This window comes from Nylanderia fulva, unplaced genomic scaffold (assembly GCF_048542155.1).
Source record: "Nylanderia fulva isolate GAGA-0341 unplaced genomic scaffold, ASM4854215v1 Scaffold895, whole genome shotgun sequence".
NCBI lineage: Eukaryota > Metazoa > Arthropoda > Insecta > Hymenoptera > Formicidae > Nylanderia > Nylanderia fulva.
In genome coordinates, this window is record NW_028191021.1 from 1 (window position 1) to 13,414 (window position 13,414).

The window sequence follows — 13,414 nt, forward strand, 5'->3', positions numbered from 1 at the left end:
ATCGTTAGACGAAACATTAGGAATGGTAAATAAACGTTTGAAATATGCGTCAATAATAACGCGTTGATTTTCGTAACGATTCGTGAGTTCCTTCCATGCAACATCGAAATTACTATCGGTTAGAGAAAGATGGGAAATCAACTTAGCAGCGTCGCCAGTAACCGCGGATAATAAATATTGCAATTTCTCGACTTGCGATATGGAACGGCGATTTTTAACGAGCGCAAGAAACAAATCGCGAAACGTTAGCCACTCGGTTACATTACCGGAGAAAGAAGGCAAGTTGATCTTCGGCAATCGGATCTCGTTGATGGACGTCGTTGCGGCCGCCGTTGGTACAGGAATGGAAATTGAAGCGACGTTGAATGCCTCGAGTTTTTCTTTAAAGAAGTCGTAGGCTTGCATGTACGAGACCTCCGCCTTGTCTAGCAGCTTGCTCTTGAAGAAGGGAAGCTGTGCCGCGTCTGCGTCGGTTGCTACTGCCTCAATGATAGCGGCATTCTCCTGGCATTTATTCCAGTAATTTTGCAAGAGTTGAAATCGTCCTTTAGTGATGGCATGAGTTTGATTATCAACTCCAAGCTTTTGGAAATTCGTTATTGAGTTCGTTAAATAACGTAAATTCGTATCGAACGCAAATATTGCCTTGTCCATTTCGATCTATTGTCTTGCAGAGCTCGACCTTGTAAGGTAAACACGGTGTTGAAATGGAGAACGTATGTACGTGAGTCGAAATACTTCCTTGTCGTACGGAAATTTTTACTCGGAATGTAGCGCAATTGTTGAATGGCTCACTTGAAGTAGTTGCACTGCTTGCACGTGTATCTTGTTTGAATCCATCCGTTAATTTCTCGACACAGATCCGGCTCGAAGGACCATGTTTTGTATATTTTCTCCTTTGGGTTTTATCGGAGCTATCGCCTAGTTCTCTCTTGTAGACTGCGTCGATAGGCAAGGATAGATAGCAGGAACTAGTCTCTTTATTCTAAGTAAGAATACGTAATTTTTATTCTTCGGATCACAAATGTTCTTCTCGGGTTTACCGGACGGCTCGTCGTACCAGACTCGCCTTCCGTGCCGCATCGCTCCTTTTTAAAGACGCGGAAACTCTCTCCTAATTCGGCGCTTCGCCCTTGTGGACGCAATAACAAACTGTCGATGTACACAATTACAGAGAGCTCTCAGGAGCGTATATCGAAGGCGCGCGGGGATCACGGAAATTTAATTTTTTCCCAAACAATATTTAATAATTACTTTATTGCACTTACAACTATGCATATGTATTTAATATTGTAACCATTTAAATAATAAAATATATATATAATTACTGTGTATGAAATTAATACATTCAAAATAAAAAAAGTACATATGCAAAAATAAACTCTATAAAATCTATAAATAAACGTAATAATAATAAACTGTGCTATAAACGTAATAATAAACGTTCAAATATTTTATTTATTATATATTAAAATTATTATATTTAATAACCTGTCCTTTTCTTGTTTAGATCTCCTCATTTTCGCATCTCTTTTTTTGTTCTTCCTTTTTCCTAAAAAGAAATATGTGATTGTTATACATAGGTGCAATAAGTCAATTCTGCAATAAATATTCTATACAAAAATAACAATAAGTTCTTAAATGTTGTATTTAATTTAAAAAAACTAATACACGCAATAATGAACAGATAGTGCATGTGTTCACCCTCTTTAAAATCAGTTTCTTATAAAAATAAAAAGTTTGAGATAAGATGATAAAATAGTTAAATTGAGGTATATTATATATAACTTACAAATCTCGGTCAAATCTCTGCTTGGCTAAAATTAGCCATCTTGCAATTATATCCTCAACTTCCTTATTTGTTAAATTGGTTCTTGAAGTTCGCGCAGCATCTAACAACAAGTTTAAACAGATATGTGTGGTTATAGATTATATAAAAATTTAAAGCGACTTAATTTTATATATATATATATGTATATATGTATATATACTATTCAAAATTATTTTATATTCCTATGATTACATATTATTGAATAATGATATTAGAGTTCTAATAGCATCATCCAATATAACCATGCATAGAATGCTATATATAAAGTGTCAAAAATATGTCAATAAAAACATTTCTGTGATTAAATATTTATATACTTACTTATGATACATATAGTAATGCGAAGATTTTTAAAGGCATTTTTCAATTTTGCACCAGCCCAACTATATTCCATTGCTAATTTATTTGTTAAAATATGTTTCATCATGTACGAAATCACATCATGATGATCCTTACCTCCTAAAAAGCTCAATTGTCTTGTCTAAAAATATAAAATAATTTAATTAATATTAGTTTATGATCTAAAAATATCAAAATAATAAACATTTGTTTTTCTCTTATAAAAAAAGTTAACATTACTTTTCTTTTAACTTCTTTAAAATTATTTAACATTATATAAATAAATAAATATGTCCAAAATATTGCTTTTTATAAGACATTTCAATAAAATGTTTCTAATCGTAAGTATAAAATGATAATATTTTGTATATACCATTTCTGTAGCAACACATTTGTTTTTTAATTGATTATCAATTCTCTGTAATTGTTCTACGGTATCTGCTGGCAAATCGAAATCATAATGTTCATTTTTTTTTAAATCCGTTTCCTCATTTTTTCTTATGTGATTATCCAACTTTATTAAACGTTCATCAATTGTTGTAAGATTTAACAATACTGCATTTAGTTTCCTGATAATTAAATTATGAAAATCTGCAAAAATAATTGACACATATTATTGTATATCTACTCATTGTCAGATTATATAAATATTACGAATTATATACCATTTTAAATATATGTTTACAGTGATATAAATAAAAAAAGTTAAAACTTTAATAATATATATATATATATATATATATAGGTAAGCTTTTACAAAAATTTAAAATTAATAACAGATATATTTTTACCTACATCAATCTCAGCATTACAAGTATCGGATGTAGATATTGTATCTGAATTTTGTGGAACAAGGTCATCTTTATTTGCTGTTCGATGTTCTTGTGAACTTATAGATTTACTATATGTAACTGCAGACTTTTTAGACTGAATATTAATTATTTTTTCATTACTTATTTGTATCGGGGGCTTAGTTATTTTCTTATAATTTTTTATCAGTGGTTTTTTTATTTCATAAGTCATTTTGCTTTTATTTAAATCGTTTGATATATTAGAAGCTTCATCTAAATCATTGCTTGTGTCAGTTCTATCTGAATTATCAGAAGAACTTGAAATTTTTTTTACTCGATTCATTTTCTTATCACCTTGTATTAATGGTGTCTTTATTTCACAGATTTTGCTCTTATTTATTGTTAAAGCTTTTGGTGTATTAGGAAAATTATCTAACTCTAAATCATTGCGAGTTTTTAATTTATTGATGCTTGTGTCGCTTGTATCAGAATTATCAGGAGATGAACCTGTATTTTTTTTTGCTCGTTGATATCTCGATTTTTTGAGGTTATTTCCATCATCACCATCTATATCGGATATTTGTTCAGCTAATTTAAGTTTGTCTATAGCTTTATCATATGTATCTAAAACGTATAAAATTTTTGAATATTAAAAATTAGATTTTTGTTTTTATATATTTTATAATCAAATATCACTTAAAATTTAAATTTTAATATATACTTTTAATACATATATATTATAATTTTAATTTATATAATTTTTGATAAAAAAATAAAATACATTTTTTATATTACTAACCGCTGCTACCAAAAATACGGATTATTTTATATAATTGCCAATCATCAGAAGGAAATATTCTTTTCATAATTGCTTTATTTATCTTAATTTGACTTGTATATGATGGCCATTTACATTCCTTATTATTTTCAGTTAACCATTCAGAAGGAACAATTTGTAAACCATCTTCGAACTCCACAATATTATACGCCATAATAACTGTAAATAAAAATTGATCAGCATTGAAATTATAAATAATCTATGATGTAAATAATATGATAAAAATGTGACGATAATAATAATAATAATAATAATATTTGCAATTTATATTAGAGTATTATAATTACGTTTAATTATTTAATTACAAATGCAAATTAATATTAAACATGTATTATTCAGTTGTGTGTAACATCGGAAATATAATATAATTTTTTTTATAAGGCATTTTCAACATTTTTGCTCTAATTTTATCAAACTCCCATGTCTGAAGATGAGAATATTCAGACATGATACCAATATTTAAAGTTAATGACGAAATAGGCTGTGTATATAAATCTTCCACTAACACAAGTACTTTGCCAATAGCATACATTTTATTGTCATTAGATTTAATGAAATTTAAAATTGACATTATTTGTCCATTTTCAAAAGAAATGCAATTATTTTTTGGATCATCACAGTTAATATAATATTGATTATTGCAAAAAATTTTATATTGTTGTACAGAAATGAAATCTTTCGTAATAGGACCATCACAATGAGAGCGTGTAAAACATTTTTCCATATCGTATGAATTTGAATATATTTTGAATGTTTCATTATTATGTATTGTCTCAATTTCTGCAAATCTTCTTGTTAATTGCTGTAATGGTTGGTTAGTTTTACGAATTAATTTCTTTAACGTAGACATATAATTCTCAAATTTAAATGCACTAAATTTATCCAGAGCACCAAATTGTTTTACGTCTGCAGCAAGATGTAATAAATTATGAATATTATGTGAAATATATTTAGAACCGTAGATAACTTGAAATGATTTTACAAAATGTTTTAATAAATTTTCTGCATATTCTATAATAGAAGTTTGATATGTTAAAGTAGGATGTGCAAGAATTGTGATTGCTACATGTAATGTTAGAAAATTTAAATATACATTTTCTTGTAGTATTCCTTTCAATATAATAGGACCTGTATATAATAAAAATTGCCGATATTCTGTGGCTTTCCAATGTTTGATATACTTTAATGATCTTGGTTTTCGAGCAAAATCAGAAGGAATATAATTGCGTAACTTTATTAGTTTCTTAGAAATTTGTTCTTTGTCTGAATTTGATAATCTTATCTTAAGTGGTCCTGAAAGCCATAACATAATAAGTTTACGCATAACACCCAAACATACCAGGTGCATATAATCTAGTGGCACATTTGTAACTAAGCCTAGATTTGGTATATTTTTTAAAATTGTGTCACCAGTTTGATAATCAAGATTATAAGATCCAGTAAAAAATTCTTTATCATTACGTAACATCATATTAGATGTGTATGGAAAACATATATGTCCTTCTATATTATCACCTTCAATAATGCATTTAGTGCAACTATTATATCCAGTGTGTCCTTTTACATTTAAAATAAATGATTTAGCAGGAGCGTCACAAATTATTGCTTTAATTTCGACTTTTATGATCTGTCCCTCATAATCAATCCCATTATTTATAAAAGCAATAGCATCACCTACAAACATTTTTAAAAACTCATTTGCATTTTTTGGTTTTCCTTCACCATAATATAAGGCAATGACATATACATTGTTTATAATATTATCTGCACATAATATTGGCCATAAACTCTTTGTGGAAGACTTATATATAGGTAAACCATCAATATTTATAAATAATTGAATGTTATCAAGAGCAAAATTCAATCTTTTACGTTCTTCAATAATTTTTAGAAGAGCTTTTTCGAGACCTAAGTGGCAGTAATCTCCGTTTTCAATTTGTATAATTTCAGTTGATTTAGGAGTTTGCAATAATGTACGTGGATCTTTAGGCAAAGTATAATTAGTGTGTGTTTGCAATATCTGTAAAAGGTGACGGAGTGATTTGAGTGATATCTTTTCTTCAATAGCCCATTTACTTATGTCATGTATAAAAGTTTCGTTATCATTTAAACACAGATTTTCATAATTGTTATCGACTATAGCTTGCAGCTTATTTGCATCCGTGTAATTTTGTATCATACAGGCATTATTTTCATTCAGAAAGTTAATATTATTTTCATCATAATATTGATTTAGATTTCTATCTGAGTATACTTTATCAGAATCACATAAAGACGAAGCATTCTCATCAACAACAATTAGTTGATCATTATTATTATTAATTATTGCCATAGAATCCGCAGAATCAGTCTGATGAGTTATCATATTCATATCTGTTACTGTGTTTCTGGCAACTAATCTTCGTTTATGTCTTGCACTATAAAATATTGAGTGTTTTCGTTTGCGACCCATATTTTTCACAAAATATATTTTTTTTCCTAAATATACATATACAATGAAAAAAAGATATCTTGTTACAATAAATATGAAAAAAATATAAGACAAACATAAGATAAAAAATATTGTATATACTAACCTTAATTTTTATGTTGATGTTTTTCACTTTGTTAAATCACTTCTTATTGCTAAGTGATCTTCTGAGATCACTTATTTTGAGTCAAAATGTCCTCTTATGCAAATAAAAAACACGTGCTGGTACACCAACAGACTGCGTATACGCTGCAGAGCGTTTTGGGCAACGTGTACGCGCCTACACGGTCACGCTTGCATTAGGATTAGGTAAGATTAGGTTACATTAAGTAGCGTCCATTAACGGTGACGTGTTGATTCTTTTACTTTTAGAACAAATCAACGTCAAGTCTTGACAAGATGACAACTTAGCAGTCATTCTGCTGAACGCGACTATTTTAAAGAAAAATATTTCAAATAAAAGTTGTTTGATTCAAAGGAGGTCATAAAGTAGATGATGCCCTTTATTTGATGAATATTTTAAGAGATATTTGAAGTGGTGTACGTGTTATTTTAAATTGGACACCCTAATATATATTTAGTTATAGCAGTAATAAATATAAATAAATAAATATAAATTATTTATTAAATATATCATAAATTAAACTTTATTTTTCTAATTTTAATTGTTGATCGTCACAGCACAACATCTTTATGATGTCACTGTGACATTTTCTTGCTATGACAGATTTTTTATCATTATTGTTACATTTCGTGATATACTAGTTATATCAATGTGACATTTTTGATGATATCACTGTAACATCATAAAGATGTTGTGCTGTGACGATTAAATATATATTTTATCGTCACAGCAGAACATCTTTATGATGTCACTGTGACATTTTCTTGCTATGACAGATTTTTTTATCCTTATTGTTACATTTCGTGATATACTAGTTATATCAATGTGACATTTTACAATGATATCACTTCAATTGTGATTAATGATATCACTGTTACCTTCCAATAATCTCACAATGACATCACAGTGACATTACATTTTTTTGTCACCTTGTGACTCTATTGTGAGCTTATTGTGATGTCACTGTGACATTTTTTGCTATGGGGGATATAATTAACTTATAAGATACATAATAACACAAATCGCTAACACAACTAATATGGTCAGTGCTGTTAATGTGGGCAATAAGAAGTTTTAGTAATATATATAAGTTATCATCTAATTGCATTCATTTATCGCTAAATAATTTTAATACAAGCCAACATTTTAATATAAAAATATTAATTTCTCTTTGATTTTAACGTAAAAATAAAAAATTCATGAATACACTAAATACACAAGTAACTATTATTGTGATACTTAAAAAATGATAAAACTTATTGACGTTGTTGCTTTGCCTGTAAAAAATAAAAGTAATAATAAATATGTTGTTATATCGAAAACTAAAATATACAAGTAAAACGTAAAACATACTAGTTCTCTGTCGTAGCGCGTTTTTGAGTGCCTTAACCAAGCTGACACATAGTTCTGAAATTGTTTATCTGTCAAAAATGGAAAGTGTTTTCTAGTCGATCCTACAAATGTAACAAAAAAAAAGTTAATATAGTACCGGTACAATTATTATGCTATTAAAAGCATTAATTTTTTATAATTATATATTTTTACATTTCTATATACGTTTTAAAATGTCCATAATTATTAGTGTGTTCACTTCGAAGTTGCCTTTGCGACCCATCCAAGAACATTTTGTACCCAATTTATTAGTAAATATTTTTTCTAGTCCAGCTTTTATTTGATCGTGGGGAGAAGTGCCTCCTAATAAATAGACAAATGTTTCCTACGAAAAAAATGTAAATACATATATATATATATATACAATTGTTCGAGCCTTTTCTGGTAAATATTGAGCATCCTTTTTGTCTATTTTAATTTCAATTAAAGTCAGTTAGTCAGAAGGAAAAAGGGTTAAATATATATTTTTTAAAAATAGATATCAGTAGTTTTGGCATATTCAACAATGGTACAATGAAATTATAATGAATGTTATAAAATAATCCTAGTTTAATTCAAGCTTGAACAATCAAAATTGCTTTTGAAAGCAATTTCTTTCTAACCATTTACATTATTTTACCAGCTCGAACCTTGAATTTTGTCTCAAATATTCAAAAAACAAGAAATAAGAAATGTAGACTATTTTTACCATTTGTTTTTGTCCTTCCTCATTAGTTTTTAATGCGATGTCGAAATCAAGTAATTTTGTAAATTTCTTGAAAGGTTTGTTCGGAATAAGAGAAAAAGTACTACTACAGCTTGAACCAGATGCTGAGAGCAGTGGAAGCGAATTATTTGTACGCTCTAATTGCTTTAAAAATGCATTTTGTTGTTCCAATAATTTTTTAATCGCAATCGTGTTTTGCAGGATTGAAACAATATTCTGAAATATAAATTTACAAATTATATTACTATAAACAAAAGAACAATAAATATGAATGATTACCTGCTGGAAAATTTTCAAAAATGATATCGGTTGGTATCATATTATTTACTGGATTAACAGCATCTTTAGGATCTAAATAATGGAAATTTTTAGTATCATTATTGTATTTATTTAATATTAAATTAATAAATTAATAGACACTATATATATATTAAGCGGGATTACTTAAAATCGACTTGTATTGTTTAATACCTTATTGTACCAAAAATTATTTGTTTATACCTTCATCAGAAGTTACATGGTCTTCAGAGGCAATATTATTCTTTTTATTTTGACTCACGTTTATTGCTGTTTCATCCATATTTTCGATATCCTTGTCCAAGTTTTGGTTATCATCATTAATCAAATCTAAATGTATAAAAAATTACACTATTAAGCATTACTTTATTTGCAAGTTAAAAAAATAATGTTAAAGATTTATAAAAATAATATATATATTTATTTATTGTTATACCATTTGTCAACTGTTCATTTTCTAAATGCAAATCCATGACAGTCATTAACGGAGATGGTGTCATTCGCGGATTTGAATCGTCATCATTTAAGTTGTTTGCTGTAACTGGTTGGAATGTTTTCTTTTTTCTTTTCCCTCGGCCTAATTGCGAACATGATGTATCTGATGTATCGGTTCGAATTTTTTTATGTACAACATCTATAGCTTCCTTATATGAATCTGTAATTACAAATTATTTTATTAATTGTCTATATATATACATACATTTGTATTACATGATTTATATAAGTCTTTTCCATAACCGTATTCATAAATATTGGGAAGTTATGATTTGATATATTAAATACAAAAAAGTCATTTTTTTAATATAAAACATGTTTAATTAAGATATTATCTTATTATATACTATCAATATTTTTATGACAATACTTACTACTTTGAAATATTAGTTGCACTATGTATTTTTGCCAATTGTCTTTTGGGGGTTCTTTCCGTAATATATATTTCCTAACATTTTTTTCCGGCCATTTACACATTATTTGATCATTTGTAAATGTCATCCATGAGGTTGGTACAACTTCTACAGCGTTTGATTGGCCTTCTATATTGATAAATTCAATCACTGACCAAGTCTGCAAAGCATATAAACCATTTAATTTTCAATTAATAAATATTATTATAATGTTATAATATGATCCCACAAAAAAGACATCACAGATGTAAAAAAAAAGCGCTAAGTTATATCTTTCGTCAGCAAAAATAGTTCTTTATAATAATAAAAAATATAATCTTCTCAAAAATTATGTTTATAGCCAAAATAATTCTTTGCAAAAATTAATCATTATCAAAAATATTTTCTCAAAAATTATATTTATAAATTATATTTTATTTTTGTTAATAATACTAGAAAAAAATTAAAATATTAGCATCAAAAAGTAGTGAAATCAAAAAATTGCGCTAAATAATTATATTGATAATACGAGAAAAAAGGTTAAAATATTAGCATCAAAAAGTAGTCAAATCAAAAAGTTGCACTAAGTAAGTGACAACATAATATATAATATTTAGATAAATTTCTTATAATGATACAAATGTATAATTATTGCTTTATTTTAAAACGTTTATAATATATGACGAAACGCGACCAGATGATACAGACGCGTACACGACTTATTGCTAGGATTGACAGATAGAAATATTACGGACGAGACGCGACCAGATTATACGGACGCGGACACGACTTATTGCTAGGATTGACGGATAGAAATATTACGGACGAGACGCGACCAGATTATACGGACGCGGACACGACTTATTGCTAGGATTGACGGATAGAAATATTACGGACGAGACGCGACCAGATTATACGGACGCGGACACGACTTATTGCTAGAGTTTCCAACGCGGACACGCGTACGGGCGCCCTGAGAAGGGCGAGCTCCGTCGGGCGCCGGTGACTTTCAGGTAGGACCCGGTGACCGAGGACGCTCGGCCTGCACGACGAGAACGCTCGTCGGCCGGGGTGATTTACGGACAGGACCCGGTGACCGAGGACGCTCGGCCTGCACGACGAGAACGCTCGTCGGCCGGGGTGATTTACGGACAGGACCCGGTGACCGAGGACGCTCGGCCTGCACGACGAGAACGCTCGTCGGCCGGGGTGATTTACGGACAGGACCCGGTGACCGAGAACGCTCGGCCTGCACGACGAGAACGCTCGTCGGCCGGGGTGATTTACGGACGGGACCCGGTGACCGAGGACGCTCGGCCTGCACGACGAGAACGCTCGTCGGCCGGGGTGAGTTACGGACAGGACCCGGTGACCGAGAACGCTCGGCCTGCACGACGAGAACGCTCGTCGGCCGGGGTGAGTTACGGACAGGACCCGGTGACCGAGAACGCTCGGCCTGCACAACGAGAACGCTCGTCGGCCGGGGTGATTTACGGACAGGACCCGGTGACCGAGGACGCTCGGCCTGCACGACGAGAACGCTCGTCGGCCGGGGTGAGTTACGGACAGGACCCGGTGACCGAGAACGCTCGGCCTGCACGACGAGAACGCTCGTCGGCCGAGGTGATTTGGAGTGTGGGAGTTGAGGAGTGATCCCTGAGTACGCTCGAGGGACCAGGACACAATAACAAAATAAATTCAGTAAAATATATATATATATATATATTTATTCATCTTTATATTTAAATAACATGAATAATTATGTAATTAATTTAAACTGGAATGTATATACATTGTAAAGTTATTATATATTTTTATAAAATATTTAGATAAATAGATATATATAAAAAATAAATTATTTATCTCTAAATAATTATTTAATTCAAATATATTTAAACGTATATTCAAAAAAGGTAATATAAGGCACAAAGAATTAAATTTAGGAAATTAAAAAAATTTAAAGTTAAATAAAAATTTTTAATTTAAATTAAAAAATAAAAGTAAAAATAAAAGTAAAAAAAATGTAATGTACAAAAAATACTTAGCGCTGTTTTTGTATTGTTATTTTAACACATTAGTAAATAAAATAAAATATAAATCAAAGTATAGACTAATTTTTTTACTGCAATACGCTTCAATAGAAATCTATAAACATATTACGTGGCTCGATATTCGAATGACATGTGGCTAGCTGAACATATCGATATACATGTATGAAATATATGTATATAATGTAACATGCAATAATTGTCATATTAAACAGATTCAACGATTGGGCAATGTGAATGGGCTAAGTGAAAATTATAAAAATGAATTTACTATACATTAATATATGCTAAAGACGTATACATATACATATATATGTTATTAATATATGTATACCAGGGTTGGGAAGTAACGAGTTAGTTATAACGAAGTGTTATAGTCCGAATGACTATAACTATATTATATTATATTATATTAACATAGTTTTAATAATAAATTAGTAAGTCAGCTATTATATAATCATTTGAGAAACGTTCTCACGCTCCCGCGAAGCGCTTATCGCGAAAAGACGCAAACGCGATGAAATATAAGCGTTACGCCGAAACCCGCGGATCGCAAGCGAAGAATCAACCTGCTTCGCTTGCACCTAGATAAAAGCGTGTGAATAAAAATTAGCCAATGAAAGAGCTTCTCTACATCTTCCCCTGAAAGATGTAGAAAAAAGCAGGAGACCACCGCGAACGGAAAGCGAGGCGACGAAGTCAGTCGCTAACGAAAATCCAAAAAGTCAAGTCGCTAATTAAAACCTAACTAGGAGTCGAAGACAAGCCGCAGAATATAACTATCGCCTGTAATCTGATTATCGAGAGCGAGCACACCTAACTAATCACCCAGGTGGGATTATACATAATTAATCCAACTCAAGAAATAAGCGAAATAAAAGATTTATTCAAATACACAAGCGAAGTTAATCAAAGTGGAGACGCCCGCCGATCCTAGGATCCTCATCCTTCAGTCGACTGAGACCCCAAAATTTTCCGTGCCTTCCCGGAGGCACAACAATTTGGTGGCAGCGGTGGGATCTCAGCCGCAGGGCCGACGTCGTCTCCAAAATTTTCACAGCGGCGAAGACCTGTAAAAACACATACAATTATAACAAGTGTTAGACGGGCACGTCAGTAACTCTGACGGAAATAAGCAGAAGCCACGACTAGGAGAGAACGAGAGAGCGGACAACATAAACAGTGCAACGAGTGATAAGCAGCAGAGAATCGAAAAGGATCGCCGACGTCCAAGGACAACGCCGACCTACGACAACCTCACGGGCAGCGCATCAACACGAGCGACGACCCGCCGTATCTATCACCAACACGGAGCCGCCGTTATCAGCCCACGAGCGATCGAGTTGCAGCAGCAGCAGCCGACCCGTATAGAGCGTAACGATGCGAGCCGTTATACTGTAAGTCCGAATTTATTTGATTGCGTGAATGTCGGAAGGTGACGAAACACCCCGACAAGCGATTAAAAACCAATCGTGGTTGCATAGTACACCTGTACGGTTAACGACGCGAGTATTGCCTTTAACTGCGCAAAATCTCGAAAGCGTTCGTAGAAATTTAGACAGCGACTTGACAAACGAAAATAATACCGAGTTACCTCCGAACGTAATAAACGAACGAGAATTTCCATTTACTAGTTTTGACGCGAGTATATTCGCAAAAAATCCAAGCGACTCCGTTCAAGTAACTCAAAA

At 31.3% G+C, this 13,414-nt stretch overlaps 1 protein-coding gene across 1 annotated transcript; it reads right to left on the minus strand.

Moving 5' to 3' along the window:
* Window positions 1-7,649: 7,649 nt before the first annotated feature.
* On the minus strand, window positions 7,650-12,569 carry LOC146719700 (uncharacterized). The gene is made up of 9 exons (XM_085489606.1): window positions 12,552-12,569; window positions 9,658-9,856; window positions 9,225-9,443; window positions 8,993-9,118; window positions 8,820-8,842; window positions 8,474-8,707; window positions 7,951-8,110; window positions 7,747-7,847; window positions 7,650-7,670 (listed from the first exon to the last, which is right to left on the minus strand). The coding sequence occupies exons 1-9, from the start codon at window positions 12,567-12,569 to the stop codon at window positions 7,650-7,652; spliced, it is 1,101 nt and encodes a 366-aa protein (XP_085345732.1).
* Between the last annotated feature and the right edge of the window lie 845 nt (window positions 12,570-13,414).

What these genes read in the sequence shown, in the direction of transcription:
- LOC146719700 (XM_085489606.1), bottom strand. An exon ending in GCAACTAATATTTCAAAGTA is followed by an intron (nt 9,444 to 9,657) that starts GTAAGTATTGTC and finishes TTGTAATTACAG; the next exon opens with ATTCATATAAGGAAGCTATA. An exon ending in AAATGAACAGTTGACAAATG is followed by an intron (nt 9,119 to 9,224) that starts GTATAACAATAA and finishes TTATACATTTAG; the next exon opens with ATTTGATTAATGATGATAAC.